Source organism: Amblyraja radiata, chromosome 7 (genome assembly GCF_010909765.2).
Source record: "Amblyraja radiata isolate CabotCenter1 chromosome 7, sAmbRad1.1.pri, whole genome shotgun sequence".
NCBI lineage: Eukaryota > Metazoa > Chordata > Chondrichthyes > Rajiformes > Rajidae > Amblyraja > Amblyraja radiata.
Genome location: NC_045962.1, coordinates 3438106 through 3454810, shown reverse-complemented (window position 1 = coordinate 3454810; position 16705 = coordinate 3438106). Strand labels below are relative to the sequence as shown.

At 43.7% G+C, this 16705-nt stretch overlaps 1 protein-coding gene across 1 annotated transcript in view; it reads left to right on the top strand.

The window, feature by feature from the left end:
• The first annotated feature begins 629 nt into the window (after positions 1-629).
• etv5 (ETS variant transcription factor 5) overlaps positions 630-16705 on the top strand; it is a 41628-nt gene continuing 25552 nt past the window's right edge. Inside the window, exons 1-6 of the mRNA XM_033023567.1 lie at positions 630-765; positions 1219-1376; positions 1558-1645; positions 1772-1819; positions 1942-1995; positions 15257-15383. Coding sequence (XP_032879458.1) covers positions 1326-1376; positions 1558-1645; positions 1772-1819; positions 1942-1995; positions 15257-15383 — 368 coding nt within the window. The 5' untranslated portion in view covers positions 630-765; positions 1219-1325. The remainder of the gene's footprint in view (positions 766-1218; positions 1377-1557; positions 1646-1771; positions 1820-1941; positions 1996-15256; positions 15384-16705) is intronic.

Genomic DNA, 16705 nt, shown 5'->3' with positions numbered 1-16705 from the left:
GATTAGTACGGGTTTCAGGGGGTTGTGGAGAGAGATAGATCAGTCATGATTGAATGGTGGAGTAAAAACCTGATGGGCCGAACGGCCTAATTCTGCTCCTACACTTATGACCTTATGAACAATGCAAAGTGCATTCAGCCGGGTGTTGCGCATTTTAAAACTAGTTTCTAGTTAAGATAGCCCGAATAAAGCGGTGGTTAATTTTGCAGTGCTGGTTGTACAGTGCTGCATGTTTTTCATGCTGTTTGTGACCTTGCATTGGGGCTGAGGCTGAGGCTGAGGCTGCATCGAGCACTCAGCTCCATTGCCACCCCCACTCCTTCAATGGCGCCCTGACCAGATTTTCGTGAATGAAACCCGTCATCGGGGCCAGTTATGAATGGGGGAGCGCACTCGACGCGCTGATTGGTCGCGGGAAGCCGCGTATTTGCATTTCCACGCGTCACCATGGGCGTTTGACCAATGGGTTCCGTCGTGTGCCGTTTGCGGTGCGGCGATTGGTACGGGACGGCGCTGCGGCGGGGACCAATGGGCGTGCTTGGCGGGGCGAGGGACGCGCGCCGTGTCCAATCAGAGCGGGGGCCGCCTCCGGGGACCAGGAATCGCCCTGGTTGCAAGTGAGCAAAGAAACCCATTCAACTTTTTACACAGCGGCCACTCGGCGCTGCTAATGCCTACTTGGTGTCTTAGTTAGACGGTGCATTCTAAATAAACTAATTTAATAAATAACGCCGCATTTGAGAATACAATAAAGCCATTTCACAGGTAAGCAGGAATAGGAAACGAGTCTGCACTAATATCTGGAATAAAGTTTATTTATTTTTTGTTTAAAAATCTGCAAAGGTGGAATGGAAAGTGCTGCAGCTTAATGCTAAAGATAGACGCAAACAAGAGCTTGGGTTGAAATGTTCGCCATTTTCCTTGAATACGTCTTCTGTGCCATTGAGAAAAACAAAATGCCATGCTCCGCCTGTGAGGTCGCTTCTTTGCAGACTAGGGTTTTTTTTCTCTCTGCATGCAGGCTTGGGGGCGATTGCTTTTCCATTGGCCTTTAAACTCAATGCGAGTTGTTGTTTTTTGCTGTGTGGGCGGCGGGGCTGAGCTGAGCTGCGTGTGTGTTTTTTTTGTGAATGGGGCGCTCGGATCCCGTTACGCTCATTACCTGACGCCAGCCCAGCCTGCCCCATTCATAATTTTCTGCCCTGTCGATTCTCCTAGGAGGAGCTGCGAAGAAAAAAAGGGAAGCAAACAACAATCTCATCTGTGCTGTGCGAGTCCATGTTGAAGGATTGTAGATCGACTTTAAACAGAAGATCTGCTACAAAATGGACGGATTTTACGATCAGCTAGTCCCTTTAATGGTGCACAATATAGCGGTGAGTGAACCAATTATTCTCACTTGTTATGTTAAAAAAAATTGGAAAACTATTTTCAGAATTAATTCTTAAACGTGAACAAAGTTGCATCGATTTGTGCACTAAATTGAGGAGAGACGCCCCCCCCCCTATAAGTTATTGTTCTCGATTTTCTAAGTTAATGTGTTTGTTTTTTTCGCAGAAAACTCGCGGGGAAGAACTTCGCGGGCGACAAATCAACGAGAGAAAGAGGAAATTAGTGGAGACAGATCTAGCCCACGATTCGGAAGGTAAGTGGATGTTATGGATTACGCTCGATTGTAGCAACAACCGGCACAGTCAGTCTCTCTCGCCGTGATTTTTTCAGCGACCCCTCTCTAGTACTTATACTTGTGCGATTTTGTTTCGCTTTCTAGAACTTTTCCAAGATTTAAGCCAACTGCAGGAAACGTGGCTCGCAGAAGGTGAGCGCCATCCACTTTCTTTATATGCGACTTCTCGCAAATTTGCATTCGGTAGTTTTTTGTGTGAATAGCGAACCGCTTCAAGCGTATTTCTCTCTCTCTCTCCCTCTCTCCACACACAGCCCAAGTTCCCGAAGACGATGAACAGTTTGTACCTGACTTCCAGTCGGTTAACTGTGAGTATTCTGTTTGGTGCCGTTGCAAATTTAAGCCGGGTGACAATTTTAGTGGAAATTGTAAGTTGGAGCAATCTTTGCTGTCCAGGAAAGGCCGTATTTCTGATGTGGCCACCTGTTTAGAAGAGTTGCGAATTCGCTGATATTTCACGGGGAAATGGAATTATTATTTGTAGATGTCGAGGCAATCCTGTCTGCTGGCCCCAGCTGCTAGACTACCCGGTTGTATTAAATGTAAATGTAACATCAAATGCTAAATGCTGATTGACATCTTTTGTTTTCATCTTTTAACGACCACTGCTTATATTTGTATCCGTGCTGTGATCGGGATTCTAATGAGATGCAAATAATACACGAGGAGACGGCGCTAATTTTGTCTCATCTTTCACTGCACATCTTTTGGTGAAATTATATTGTTGGAGGGGGGTGGGGTGGGGTGGTTGAGGCTTTCAAAAGGTGTACATTTCCAATCCTGTTTTCTTTGATTTAACCCTCGTTAATTTTGATGCGCTTTGGCTCCTTCGAAGAGCTTGTGTTTGCATAACACTGCGGGGGCGCGTTTAGTAATTGTGCCTCACAAGGGGCAGGCGATGGCAGAGTGCAGCTTGTGAGGAATGAGTGGTCCGGGGTGGGGGGGGCAGACTGCATAATTGTAGGTTTCAAGGTCAGCAGCCACCTGAGGTTTCATCCTAGTCGAGGTGCAGAGAGCAGATTCAGATCTTATGAGAAGTGAATCTTTGCTGTGTTATTTTACGTCCTGTTTTTATGTTTATTTTTTACAGTCTTTTTCATTTCAGTGTCTTGTATGATTTACGCATTCTGTGTTTGTCTTAAGTCTATTTGGCCAGCGTTGGTGCTACATGGAAGATTTCCATTTTAGCTGTGCCTCTTGTACCTCAATACTTGACTTGAGTTAGAGACATTGGGTCACACAGCATGGTACAGGCCCTTCGGCCCCAACTTGCCCACTCCACCCAACATGACCCAGCTACACTAGTCCCACCTGCCCATATCCCTCTAAACCTGTCCTATCCATCTACATGTCTGTCTATTAAACGTTGCGATAGTCCCAGCTTCAACTACCTCCTCTGGCAGCTTGTTCCATACACCCACCACCCTTTGTGTGGAAAAAGTTACCCCTCAGATTCCTATTCAATCTTTTCCCCTTCACCTTAAACCTATATCCTCTTGTCCTCAATCCCCCTACTCTGGGCAAGAGACTCTGTGTATCTACTCCTCATCCTCATGCGCTCCAGGGAATAGAGTCCCAGCCTACTCAACCTCTCCCCATCACTCAGATCCACGAGTCCTGGCAACATCCTCATAAATCTTCTCTGTACCTGTTTCAGCTTGACCATATCTTTCCTATAACATGGTGCCCAGAACTGAACACAATATTCTAAATGCGGTCTCACCAACATCTTATACAACTGCAACATGACCTCCCAACTTCTATACTCAATACTCTGACTGATGAAAATCTGATAATACAAATTCACATTCCTGGAATAATTCTCGCTGTATTTATCAAAGATAGATATTTTAAACATCAGAAGGCTCTAGTTTGCTTTAGTTGATGCAGTTTCTAAATGTAGCAGTTTTTTCACCCCAAGTCCACATACTAACATAATAATCTAGACTGTTTCATTGTGTGTTCTCTCCTCGTTTATCAAGACTGTCTAAGGTGGTTATGGATTTAGATGGGATACTCTGTTGAGATTCCATTGACAAAGATTATATAAATAGATTTGAATGGAAAATAAAGATGGGATATGTTCTTTTTATTCCATTTATTCTTGGCAACTCCGGCCACATGAGGAATGATACTCCAAGAAAGGGCTTGTGACTGGATTGATCTTGAATGGGGAGGGACTTGGCACTGAGCGAGCAGCTCTAGGTTTATATCCATCCTGATTTATGGTTCCTGTGACTATTTAGGATTTAACGCCAGGTCAGACCATTGATATGAAGCAACCACAAATGCCAATGTGACCCCCGCCCCCCCCCCCCCCTCTGTATTATTCCCACCTTAAAGACCTTAACCAGACCTCTTACACGACATTGTAACCTTGACAAAACATACGCGTTGTGGGTGTATGTTATATAATGATCAAGAACAGTACATCTGCTACCAGCTTTCGATGGCATTAGTCATTGTGACTGTCTCTGCTGATGGAGAGATTCCAATGTTTTTTTCCCTTTATTTCCTTTATTGTGGTGCCGTTTCAGAACACAGAGTCGTACATTCAATGAAAGATCTGCACCTTTCACAATTGCCACAGCCAGAGAAGTGTTTTATAATAATCAGCCAGAAATTGGTATTTGTTGCGGGGCAATAATATTGAGCTTTGTTACTTATGGGCCTGTTCATTTTAGTCGACTAGAGGAGACTGGGTGTCGCTTGTATGGTCGTGAGTTGTCTCCTCAGTCGCCCAAAGAGCCGTAGCGTCTTTCTGGTTGCCGAAAATGTTGAAAATATTTTGGGGCGACAGTGGCGACCTTTGTTTTGACGCCAAATGAGCGTAGCTTGACGTAGGTGCTGTCGTAGCTTGACGTAGGTGCTGTCGTAGGCTGTCGACAGGTTAATGTAGGCAGTCGCCAGGATGTCGTTGGCTGTCGACTGGTGACGTTGGTTGTCGCTGGTGCTGACTTCGGTGAATTTCAATGTCGTGTTCGCCGGCAGTCGCCGAAAAAATCGCCTAAGTGGGACAGGCCCAATAGTCCAGTCGCCGGTTTTTCGGCGACCTGCTACGACTGACATTCGCAGAAAAAATCCCGATAAAACAGGACGTCAAATAACACAGCAAGTGGGACCGGCCCATAACTGTACTGTTTACAAGCTGAACAAGATGAGTTTTTCTCCATCTATACAATGGCATTTCTTCACTTGCCGTTGATTAGTCCTATTTGGTAACAATTTTAAATGCAATATTTAACTAATTGGGTTTCTCTTTGCTGCATTTTAACCCAATGTTTTAAATATGAAGCTATCAGTACAGGGCACAAGTTTTTATGAATAAGCCATTGATGGAGGAATTACCAAAAATAAATATTCCTTGTGTGGGAACCTTCATTAAATATTGCTACCTACCACTCAGAGACCGAGCAAGCTGACTTACTTGAGTGTGTTTTCCACACTGTTATTGGGGCCCACACACCATTCTGTAGATTGAACTCTTTAGGGATTTCTATTCCACGCTGTACTTCCCCTCTGGCTTGAGCAGCTCCTTTCAACCAAATGCAAAGTCATCTTTGTAGGTGGGCTGCAGAGGAATAAGTAGGTTGGGAATAGCTGCTCGCAAGGGCGATGGTAGGAGAGTTGAGGGAGGAGGAGATGATACTTGATGGATACATTTTTCAGATTGTGCCATTCAAAATACTGCATTCAGCAGCTGAAGTCAGGACGGGATGAGGAGAAGGAAGTGTTTAGGAAGGAACTGCAGATTATGGTTTAAACCAAAGATAGACACAAAAAGCTGGAGTAACTCAGCTTTATAGGCAGCATCTCTGGATAGAAGGAATGGGTGACGTTTCGGATCGAGACCCTTCTTCAAGGTTCTCACCCACCCCTTCTATCCAGAGATGCTGCCTGTCCTGCTGAGAATAAAGTGTTGGTCCATTTAATTAGTTTATTTTACAGTGCGCTTTTTCAGAAGGCAGTTTCAGAAATTGTCTTGTGTGAAATCTAGATATCGTGCCTACGTAGAGTGGCTTTAATGGCTTTGACAAGTGCTATATTATCATCTTTCACTTCACTGCTAAAGTAGCTTGCTTGATTGCTTTTCCTCTCTAAAAGCTTGCTAATACCACCCTAAACAATGTTACTCAGTGTAATGTGTAAGAAGGAACTGCACATGCAGGGTTACACCAAAGACAGGCACAAAATGCCGGAGTAACTCAGCAGGACAGGCAGCATCTCTGGAGAGAAGGAATGGGTGACGTTTCTGGTCGAGACCCTTCTTAAAGCTGGTAGAAGAAGGGTCTCGATCCGGTATGTTACCCATTCCTTCTCTCCAGAGATGCTGCCTGTCCCGCTGAGTTACTCCAGCATTTTGTGTCTTACTCAGTAGCATATCTTAACAGTGTAAGAGTTATTCTGGTGTTGAAGTGTATTTAACCTGAGTAGCAGTCTTAATTGAAGTGGCAATGATTCCTTGATATATATATTTTTTTTAATTGTCAAATTTTCTATATAGTAAGTCTCTTTTTTAAATAGTAAAACTTTTTGTTTCACTTCTTCCTCACTCTCAAGTATCAGTCCAAGAAGTTTTTATTGGAACTCAGATGAGCATGAACTTAAACCAGAGGCAGTGTGATGGGAAGCCTGATTCTTGTCCAGCCAGTGACTTGCCACTTTAATTATGTACAATGACTTAAACAAAGCCAAGCTTCATAGCAAAGGGATTTGAGTATAGGAGCAGGGAGGTTCTACTGCAGTTGTACAGGGTCTTGGTGAGACCACAGTATTGCGTACAGTTTTGGTCTCCTAATCTGAGGAAAGACATTCTTGCTATAGAGGGAGTACAGAGAAGGTTCACCAGACTGATTCCTGGGATGTCAGGACTTTCATATGAAGAAAGACTGGATAGACTCTGCTTGTACTCGCTAGAATTTAGAAGATTGAGAGGGGATCTTATAGAAACTTACAAAATTCTTAAGGGGTTGGACAGGCTAGATGCAGGAAGATTATTCCCGATGTTGGGGAAGTCCAGAACAAGGGGTCACAGCTTAAGGATACGGGGAAAGTCTTTTAGGACCGAGATGAGAAAATCATTTTTTACACAGCAAGTGGTGAATCTGTGGAATTCTCAGCCACAGAAGGTAGTTGAGGCCAGTTCATTGGCTATATTTAAGAGGGAGTTAGATGTGGCCCTTGTGGCTAAAGGGATCAGGGGGTATGGGGAGAAGCCAGGTATGGGATACTGAGTTGGATGATCAGCCACGATCATATTGAATGGTGGTGCAGGCTCGAAGGGACGAATGGCCTACTCCTGCACATATTTTCTATGTTTCTATGCTTGATTGCTAATTGTGACAGGAAGGGAAACCTATAAATATCTGCATTATAAACAGGTAGTTCTCTGATCGGGTTAGGTGATCACCAACCTGCAATTTATAGCCGAGTGGCTGAGGGTGAAAATCATTAACAAATTATTTAATTGTCATTATTTAAACTATTGAGGATTTTAAAAAAAAGAAACATTTAAGCATTTGATAGGTTTTCTTGAAAGTATTGTAAGGCCACAGAATACGATTTTGGCTGCACTGTTTTTCAAGGACGAATTGTTCTAGTAACTAACCAGATTGTACTGAACTGAATGGCTTCATGTGGTGTTTGAAGTCAGCTTTCCAAAATTCTGTTCAAGAAGGAACTGCAAATGCTGGAGAATCGAAGGTAGACAAAATTGCTGGAGAAACTCAGCGGGTGCGGCAGCATCTATGGAGCGAAGGAAATAGGCAAAGTTTCGGTCCGAAACCCTTCTTCAGACTGATGCAAGGTGGGGGGGGGGGGGGGGGGAAGAAGAAAGGAAGAGGAGGAACCGGAGGGCTGAGGGAGAGCTGAGAAGGGGAGGAGACAGCAAATGCTACCAGAAATTGGAGAAGTCAATGTTCATGCCACCAGGGTGCAGACTGCCCAAGCGGAATATGAGGTGCAGCTCCTCCAGTCTCCGGTGGTGCTCACTCTGGCAATGGAGGAGGCCCAGGACAGAGAGGTCGGATTCGGAATGGAAGGGGGAGTTGAAGTGCTGAGCCACAGGGAGATCAGGTTGGTTAATGCGGACCGAGCGGAGGTGTTGGGCGAAACTCTTCTCCATTGTAATGGTGATGTGGTAAATCAGGCTGGCCTTTCTGTTGAAGTCCTCCCATTTGCCTCTGGAACTATGAGATGTACCTGTAACATATGTTGCTTCACTGATTATTTATTAAACTCCATCAAATTCAATGTAGCTGGATCTACTGTATTCACTCTCGTCCTGTTGAGTTTCACTGTCTGTAACTCGTGATCACCTACCCCACAGCCAACAATGGACCATAGTGAGCTCCATTGTTGGGGTTGATCATCGTTTCATTATTGCATGTCTTTCATTCATTTGTTCTGTATCGCTCTACATTGCTGTCTTTCCCTTTCCCCTTGACTCTCAGTCTGAAGAAAGGTCTCGACCCGAAACGTCACCCATTTCTTCTCTCCAGAGATGCTGCCGGACCCACTGAGCTACTCCAGCTTTTTGTGTCTGCCTTCGGTGCATCTGTACTTCCCACACATACTTTATTCAGTGTTGGGATTTTATGGTAATGCCAACTGCAATATAATGCAGGAGATGACATATTGCTACAGGGGCTGGTCCACAATATATTTTTGTGTTGTTCACAAAATCTTACCTGTCATTCTGCTCCCCCTCCCTATTCCCAGTGTGATAGGTTTTACCACTGAGAAGTACATGTGAGAGTCAGTCCATTTTGAATGTGCAATTTATGTTCTTGTTTTTGACTCAGTGGTTGTGAATTCTACATAATCAGTGACAAGGAAGTGTGTGTGTGTGGCTGTGGACAGTGGCTGACACCATTTTTTCTTGAGTGAAGGGACAATTTTGTGTTCAACTCATCTCAACTCCAGCTGTAGTTTTGAGGTCTGAAGAAGGGCCTCAACCCGAAACGTCACCCATTCCTTCACTCCAGAGACTCTGCCTGTCCCGCTGAGTTACTCCAGCTTTGAGGTCCTAACATGCTCCAAGAAGTGGTTGTCAAGAGACCAACTTCATTCACACAATCCTCAATTGGTTGAATTCCTCGTATGTTGCAAAACATACTTGGCTAATAAAGTATAATGATAATTATGATTTTTGTGCCCACCTCTCCTCCCTGTGGAGATCAGCAACAGAGGTAATGGTTATTGATCTTGTACTCTGCCAGCATTTGAGAGGAAGGGCAGGAGTTCCACCTCATTGCAGCATTCAGACACATGTTCTGTGCATTCAAGATTCAAGAGAGTTTATTGTCATGTGTCCCAGATAGGACAATGAAATTCTTGCTTTGCTTCAGCACAACAGAATATAGTAGGCATGAATACAGAACAGATCAGTGTGTCCATATACCATTATATAAATATATACACACATGAATAAATAAAACAGATAAAGTGCAAATACACAGATAATGTTCAGTTTTATTTGAGTTGAGTTTAATAGCCTGATGGCTGTGGGGAAGTAGCTATTCCTGAACCTGGACGTTGCAGTCTTCAGGCTCCTGTACCTTCTACCTGAAGGTAGCGGGGAGATGAGCGTGTGGCCAGGATGATGTTGAGTCTTGTGTGATGGCCATCTCTATGTCTGGTTCAAAGATTCTTCATTGATCATATGAGGCACAGCCCTGATTGGGGAACTTATAAATTTCCTTTTAAACATTATGAAAATATGTTCTAATTGTTCAGTTTAGTTTAGAGATACAGCGCGGAAACAGGCCCTTCGGCCCACCGAGTCCGCACCGACCAACGATCCCCGCACACTTACACAAGCCTGCATGCAGTAGGGGCAATTTACACTTATACCAAGTTACAAACCAACGCCAATTAAACTACGAACCTGTACGTCTTTGGAGTGTGGGAGGAAAGCGAAGATCTGAGAGAAAATATGGTCATGGGGAGAACGTACAAACTCTGTACAGACAGCAGCCGTAGTGGGTATCAAACCCGGGTCTCTGGCGCTGTAAGGCAGCAACTCTCCCGCTGCGCCACCATCTTCCCCTTGTCTCTGTCAAAGCAATTGTCCACTAATCATAACCCTGTACGAATAAAAGAAAATCTGAGGTAATAGTAATAGGATCTGCATAAATCATGTAATTAAGCTCGAATGTTAAACCTAGTAACAACAAAGCAAGTTTTTCACGTTGTGTAGCTTGTGTCGTTAGTAGCATCTCACTCCATGATGCGTTCAACTTTTTTAAGTGGGAACGGTTTTCTCTTCAGCAATTGTCATTTAGGCACTTATTTGCAGTTTGCACCTGAAGAGCCATTTACTCCAGCTCTTGTTTTAATTAATAGAATATAAAAATGTATGCTCTACTATTCCAGAGCTGGTTGGGATACAAATCTGGGGAAAGTAAGCTTGCATAAGATCAAGTCTTTACAAATCTCACTGCTTAATCAATGTGTGAAAGTGGGATTTTGGGGAATGGATTAAGTCCATTTTTAATTGATCACACTTGAACTCAAATAGTTAATCTTAGCAATCAATAAGTACCGGAGTAATGAACATTAAAGTCAGCTAGACGAGATGTGTAGGAAGGAACTGCAGATGCTGGTTTAAACCGAAGATGGACACAAAAAGCTGGAGTAACTCAGTGGATCAGACAGCATCACCTGGAAAAAACCTATAGTATCACAAGGAGAACATGCAAACTCCACATGAAGAGTGCCCAAGATCAGGAATGACCCCAGGTTGCTGGAGCTGTGAGGCTGCAGCTCACCTCGATGCCCTGCTCATGATGTTTTATGATGGTCCCAGCGTCCAACTGTTTCTATACTTTAACATGTTCATCTCTGGTTCAAGTCCCATCATGGTCTCTCCACTCTACATCTCTGTGATGTCTTCTGGATACCACCATCCTCAAAGTTGCCTCTTCCCATCTCTCTGCACACCCACTACTGTTGGTGACTGTACCTTTGTATGTTAGGTCCTCAGCTATCGATATCCTCTCTCAAACTGAGAAGATTACGGAGACTCTCCTGAGAAGATTATGGAGAGGTGGTATGTCAAGGAGGACTCTCTCTAACCTCTACAGGTGCACAGTAGAGAGCATGCTGACCGGTTGCATCGTGGCTTGGTTCGGCAACTTGAGCGCCCTGGAGAGGAAAAGACTACAAAAAGTAGTAAACACTGCCCGGTCCATCATCAGCTTTGACCTCCCGACTATCGAGGGGATCTATCGCAGTCGCTGCCTCAAAAAGGCTGGCAGTATCATCAAGGACCCACACCATCCTGGCCACACATTCATCTCCCCGCTACCTTCAGGTAGAAGGTACAGGAGCCTGAAGACTGCAACATCCTGGTTCAGGAATAGCTCCTTCCCCACAGCATCACGCTATTAAAATTGGCTCGGACAAAACTCTGAACATTAATAACCCATTATCTGTTTATTTGCACTTTTTATCAGTTCATTTATTCATGTGTGTATATATTTATATAATGGTATATGGACACACTGATCTGTTCTGTAGTCATGCCTACTATGTTCTGTTGTGCTGAAGCAAAGCAAGAATTTCATTGTCATATCAGGGACACATGACAATAAATTATCTTGAATCTTGAATCTTGAAACTCAATCCCACTCTGAAGAAGGGTCTCGACCCGAAATGTCACCTATTCCTTTTCTCCAGATGCTGTCTGACCTGCTGAGTTACTCCAGCTTTTTGTGTCTTTGGCTTAACTGCAACGTCTGCAGTTCCTTCTTACTCTCTTTTTATGATCATACCCATTTAGTGTTTTATAAGCCACTGATGCTGACATCTAATCCTCTGGCACAAAGATGGCTAATTAGCCTTATAATGCTCCTTAATGTTATCAAATAAAATATTCTATCATTATTTTCCAAAGAACTAACTCGCTGTTATTTTAATGGTACATGATGGTCAACAAATCACTTGGAGATTGTGGTTTGAGAATAGGGAATTTGATGAGTTCTTGTCGGTCAGCAAGCTGTGCCAATACTTTGCTGTATCATTGCCAGCGCTAATTAAGAACACATTTTGTGAAGCCCTGGTTTGTGTAACACAATCCTGTAATCTTTAATTTTCTACAGTGTGATGTCTTTACGCAATAGAGCGCAAACGTGAGCGATCGTTTGACTTTGGCGTTGTTGATGAAAATTGCTGTTGCCTGACAACTCGATTGTTCCACAAATGTCAAACCACCTACTGCAACTGCAGAATAACGGCCGAGGGCTTAACTTGGACTCTCCGCGAGGACTATGTCAGCAAAACATTATCGGCTTGGATCTTGGTCCTTGCAGGTTGCAGAGATAATTAGCTCATTGTCTAAGCTCTTTCACCTGGTTAACGACACCAGCTTACCACCAGAAACTAATGTGTTTATACCTCACGCTGCCTCGGCAAGGCCAGCAGCATAATCAAGGACGAGTCGCACCCTGGCCACTCCCTCTTCTCCACTCTCCCATCAGACAAAAAGTATAGAAGTGTGAAAACGCACACCTCCAGATTCAGGGACAGTTTCTTCCCAGCTGCTATCAGGCAATTGAATCATCCTACCACAACCAGAGACCAGTGCTGAACTTCTATCTACCTCTTTGGTGACCCTCGGACGTAGCTGGCTTTACCTTGCACTAAAAGTTATTGTCTTATCGTGTATCAATACCCTGTAAATGGCTCGATTGTAATCATGTATTGTCTTTCTGCTGACTGGAAAGCACGCAACAAAAGCTTTTCACCTCGGTCGGTACATGTGGCATTAAACTAAACTGTAAAAAGCCTTAAAAATTGGACAATTGTAAGGAACAGATGGTTTGATTTCCACCAGATGCTGCAAGATTTTTCAGTTTGTTAAAAAGGCATGTTGCAATTTTGCGCAACTTAAAAATTAAACGCTTTTTAGCATTTGGAATTGTTCATAACTGCGAGGAGGATTATCAATTTCCTTATGGTCATCCATTTTCCCTCTGGTTATTGTAAGCATTTTTGTTTTGTTTTGCACAGTTGAATTCCTTGGATCAGCCACCAGCTGTGTTTGTGAAGCTTATCGGTTTATTCATCTGTGGGCAAGTCATCTCGAGTGAATTGTTGTGTCGTCAGCTTAGAAAAGGTGGATGGCAGCAATTAACTCTGAGCTGTCACCTTTCATGCTGTTCGTTCGTTCACTGGGTCCGTCCGGTTTGAAAGGCTCAGGTGATCTTTGGCTGGGATTAAGGATTGAGTCTGATTGAATCTCAGTGATTCTGCACCAGAAGTCACCTATTGCTAGCTAGCATGCTCTGGGGCTTGGGGGAGTTACCTCTGTAAAGTTTTGGCTGTAGAGGTGTCTCATTTCTTCTTACGCCACAGAGTTTACAAGGATAATCTTAGTCTTTCACAAATTCACACCTTCATTCACCCACCTGCTGCAAGGTGAACATAAGGTCTGAAGAAGTTGGCTCAACCCGAAACGTCACCCATTCCTTTTCTCCAGAGATGCTGTCTGACCCGCTGAGTTACTCCAGCCTTTTTTGTCTATGTAAGGTGTAAATCTTCTAATCATAATTGAATTGTCCTTGCATCTATTCACTTGAGATGGTCCCAGTTTGTTGTTCCTTGTCACCCTACAGTGGGTACATTTAATCACTTACAAAATCCACTTCTTAAAAGCATAGAATTTGTATTTGGCATCATGGTGAACATCCAAAACTTTTCCAGGCTACGACTGCTCAGTCGATAGCATTCTTGCCTCAGTAGTTTAAGTGTTGCAAGTCCCATTTAAAAGTCCTGAGCATGGGGATTGTAGTGCGATGCTCCAGTATGTTGTCAGAGATGTCTTTCTGTTCTCTTGGGTGAGTATAAAGACCCTCTGATACTTTCCAGAAAGAGCACAAAGTTATCCCCCGTTTATCATCTCTGAGGGGGCTTTCTGTGTGCTAACTGGCTGCTAGTTTTTCTACTTTTTAACACCAGGACTACACTTCAGATGTCTGCTTTCAGCAATAAAATGCATTGAGGTGCGCCGAAGCTTTGGACTATACTATATAAGTACAAGTTTTTCTCTCTCCATTTTTGCATTTGTTTTGAAATGTACTTAAAATACATAGCCATTGCCTGCCTATTCTAGTGAGATGCAGCTGCCATCATTTTGCAGCTGTGTGCCATTTGCATCCCTGTGCATTTAACCTCAGTCTAAAGCCATGGGGATAACAAGTGACGTGTGTTCAATGCTGAGAGGTGATTTTGCAAAAGGGTACAATTGCCCACAGGAAGGAGCGATAAATGAAACGTTCTTTTGGGAGAGAGCAAAACTGCAAAAACAAAATGTGGAGGAATAGCCGTTATCTCATTTTTAATAGTCGCAAAATTACATGGAGGAATTGCTATCAAAATATATTATGGTTATTGCTTATATGTGGGCTAAATATTAAAGATGCTGTGTGAAACATAGGTTGTAGAACTGGACAGATCTTGTTACTGTTATTTACAGGTGTTGAAAGTTGCGTGGTTTTGACAAGCCACGCACTCGACAATGCTAACTGTATGATCTCACTCTGAACCTTGACTTTCATCAGGGTGGATCTTTCTTCCATTAGAAAGAAAAAAGCAAAATGCTGCAAATTCTCGTAGTTTGAAATGGAACCATCGATGCTGGAAGCACTCGGGTCAAGCAGAAACAGTGGAGAGAGAAAGGCCCGAGTTAATGAGTTATTGGCCGAAAATTTCTAGCATTTTGTGTTTTCACTTTGGGATAACGTGCCTGGTCCACAAATGCTTGAATTGTTACATTTTAATCTTGGGCTTTACTAAATGTGCATTGATATTTAATAATTTTTAAGAAGTAAACTATAACCAAATGACAATCCTGGAGTTTGATAGCTTTGTTGTCGAGAAAGATCGACATTCTTTCATGGACTGGAATCTCTCCTTGAGGAGTGAAATTCAATCTCGGAAAGGTCACTAACTTTCTCACAAGATGTGTGGGTCAATGTCTGGCCTCCATCTGTAAACCATTCACTGTCTCTCTGAGAATGTTTCCTCACGGCAAACCTCGAGCTTTGGAACATACTCGTTAGATCTGCCCAGTTCAATAACTCTGTTGCACCAGAGTGTGAGAATGCGTACCTGCTGCACACAGGCACTTTGTCCCTTGAAGGGTTTGTAATGAGTTGATATCAAAGTGAAATCTAACAGCTAATGATCACCAAGGATATGTATTTTTACTGATTTGAAGGATGCGTACGTACGGAACTCATATTGAAACATTGCACTTGATTTGTCATCCTTTGTTCAGATGATGTGTCTGCAAGAGTTGTGGACATCCATTAACGATCATTAATCCGTCACCTATTTTGCTTCCCTCAGTTCTGCTAAATGACCTACAAATAAGCTAACACCTATTTAAAAGGGAACAGATCTGTTTTCAGCCTACCACCTCCTGTGTGCTTTCAACTGGACAATTATGGTTGCCCCTTAAAGCCCAATCAAGTGCTAGTTGGGACTTACTTGTCATTGTCTATCTTGGTTTTGCATCTGTCGTTCGCTACGGGTAGGGTTACAAATCCTCGTTTTTAATTTCAGTGGTATTTCATGGACCTTCCCCGGCCAAGATCAAGCGTGAGAGTGAAAGCCCTAATACGGACGTGTCGTGCCGCCACGAACAGAGTCTCAGCTCCGGCTATGGAGAGAACTGCCTCTACAGTTACAGGTACGCACTGACTTATTCTCAGTTGTGGACGGCCCTCTCTCCGCCTGCAGGCCGACAGAGCCCGAGCTTCACGACTAGCTCACTGGCCGCGAAGATTTACTCAGCCCTGACCATCGCATTTGTACACAGATAGTTAATTTATTAAGGTTAAGATTGTTACGGGCTTGGACACGCTAGAGGCAGGAAACATGTTCCCGATGTTGGGGGAGTCCAGAACCAGGGGCCACAGTTTAAAAATAAGGAGTAAGCCATTTAGAATGGAGACGAGGAAACACTTTTTCTCACAGAGAGTTGTGAGTCTGTGGAATTCTGTGCCCCAGAGGGCGGTGGAGGCAGGTTCTCTGGATGCTATCAAGAGAGAGCTAGATAGGGCTCTTAAAAATAGCAGAGTCAGGGATATGGGGAGAAGGCAGGAACGGGGTACTGATTGGGGATGATCAGCCATGATCCCATCTGGCTCGAAGCGCCAAATGACCTACTCCTGCACCTATTGTCTATTAACGTTCCCACTTGCCGATTTTTTCAGCGACTGTCGGCATCATTGACTGACGTATCAGGGTCGCCGAAAAGGTCGCGGCGTGACCACGTATTGCCGCGCGGTGTCTTCTCAAGTGTCGCAACATTTTTTTTGTTGCTGCTAGATTTTGAAATGATCCTTATACGTCAGTCAATGACGCCGGCAGTCGCCGAAAAAATCGGCAAGTGGGACAGGCCCTTTACGTTCCAACTGGAAGCTCAGAACATCGATGTTATTAAACAATCCTCCTTTTCGCTTCTCTGGTCACTTCAGGTCACACCCTCCCCCGGCCTTTCTTAATGCCAATCCTCCCACCCGTCTGAAGAAGGGTCTCAACCTGAAGCGTCACCCATTCCTTCTCTCCAGAGATGCTGCCTGAGTTACTCCTGTGGGGTCTATCTTCGGTGTGAACCAGCATCTGCAGTTCCTTCCTAAACCTCCCACCGTCTATATTCTATTCCTGTGTTTTTTCCCATTGCAGGCACATATTTTCAGCAGCTGATCAAGCAAAATGTGCTTCTCATAATGATCAGCTTTCAAATCTGCTGAGGTTGCGTGTCTGGTGTTTAAGTGTTCCGTTACAGGAGTATCTTCATCATCACCTTCCATCATCACACAGTCAATTATATTTTATTATTTTCCGTAGCTTTTATATTGGTCCAATAATCACATACATTGCACACAATAGCAGTCACTATAAACAGGATATACTCTCTCACCTGTTTGCAGATATAGTTGAATATAAACTCAATACACATTTTAAAAAAAGGTGCTGATTGATTGGTATACATTTTACAATCGAGCC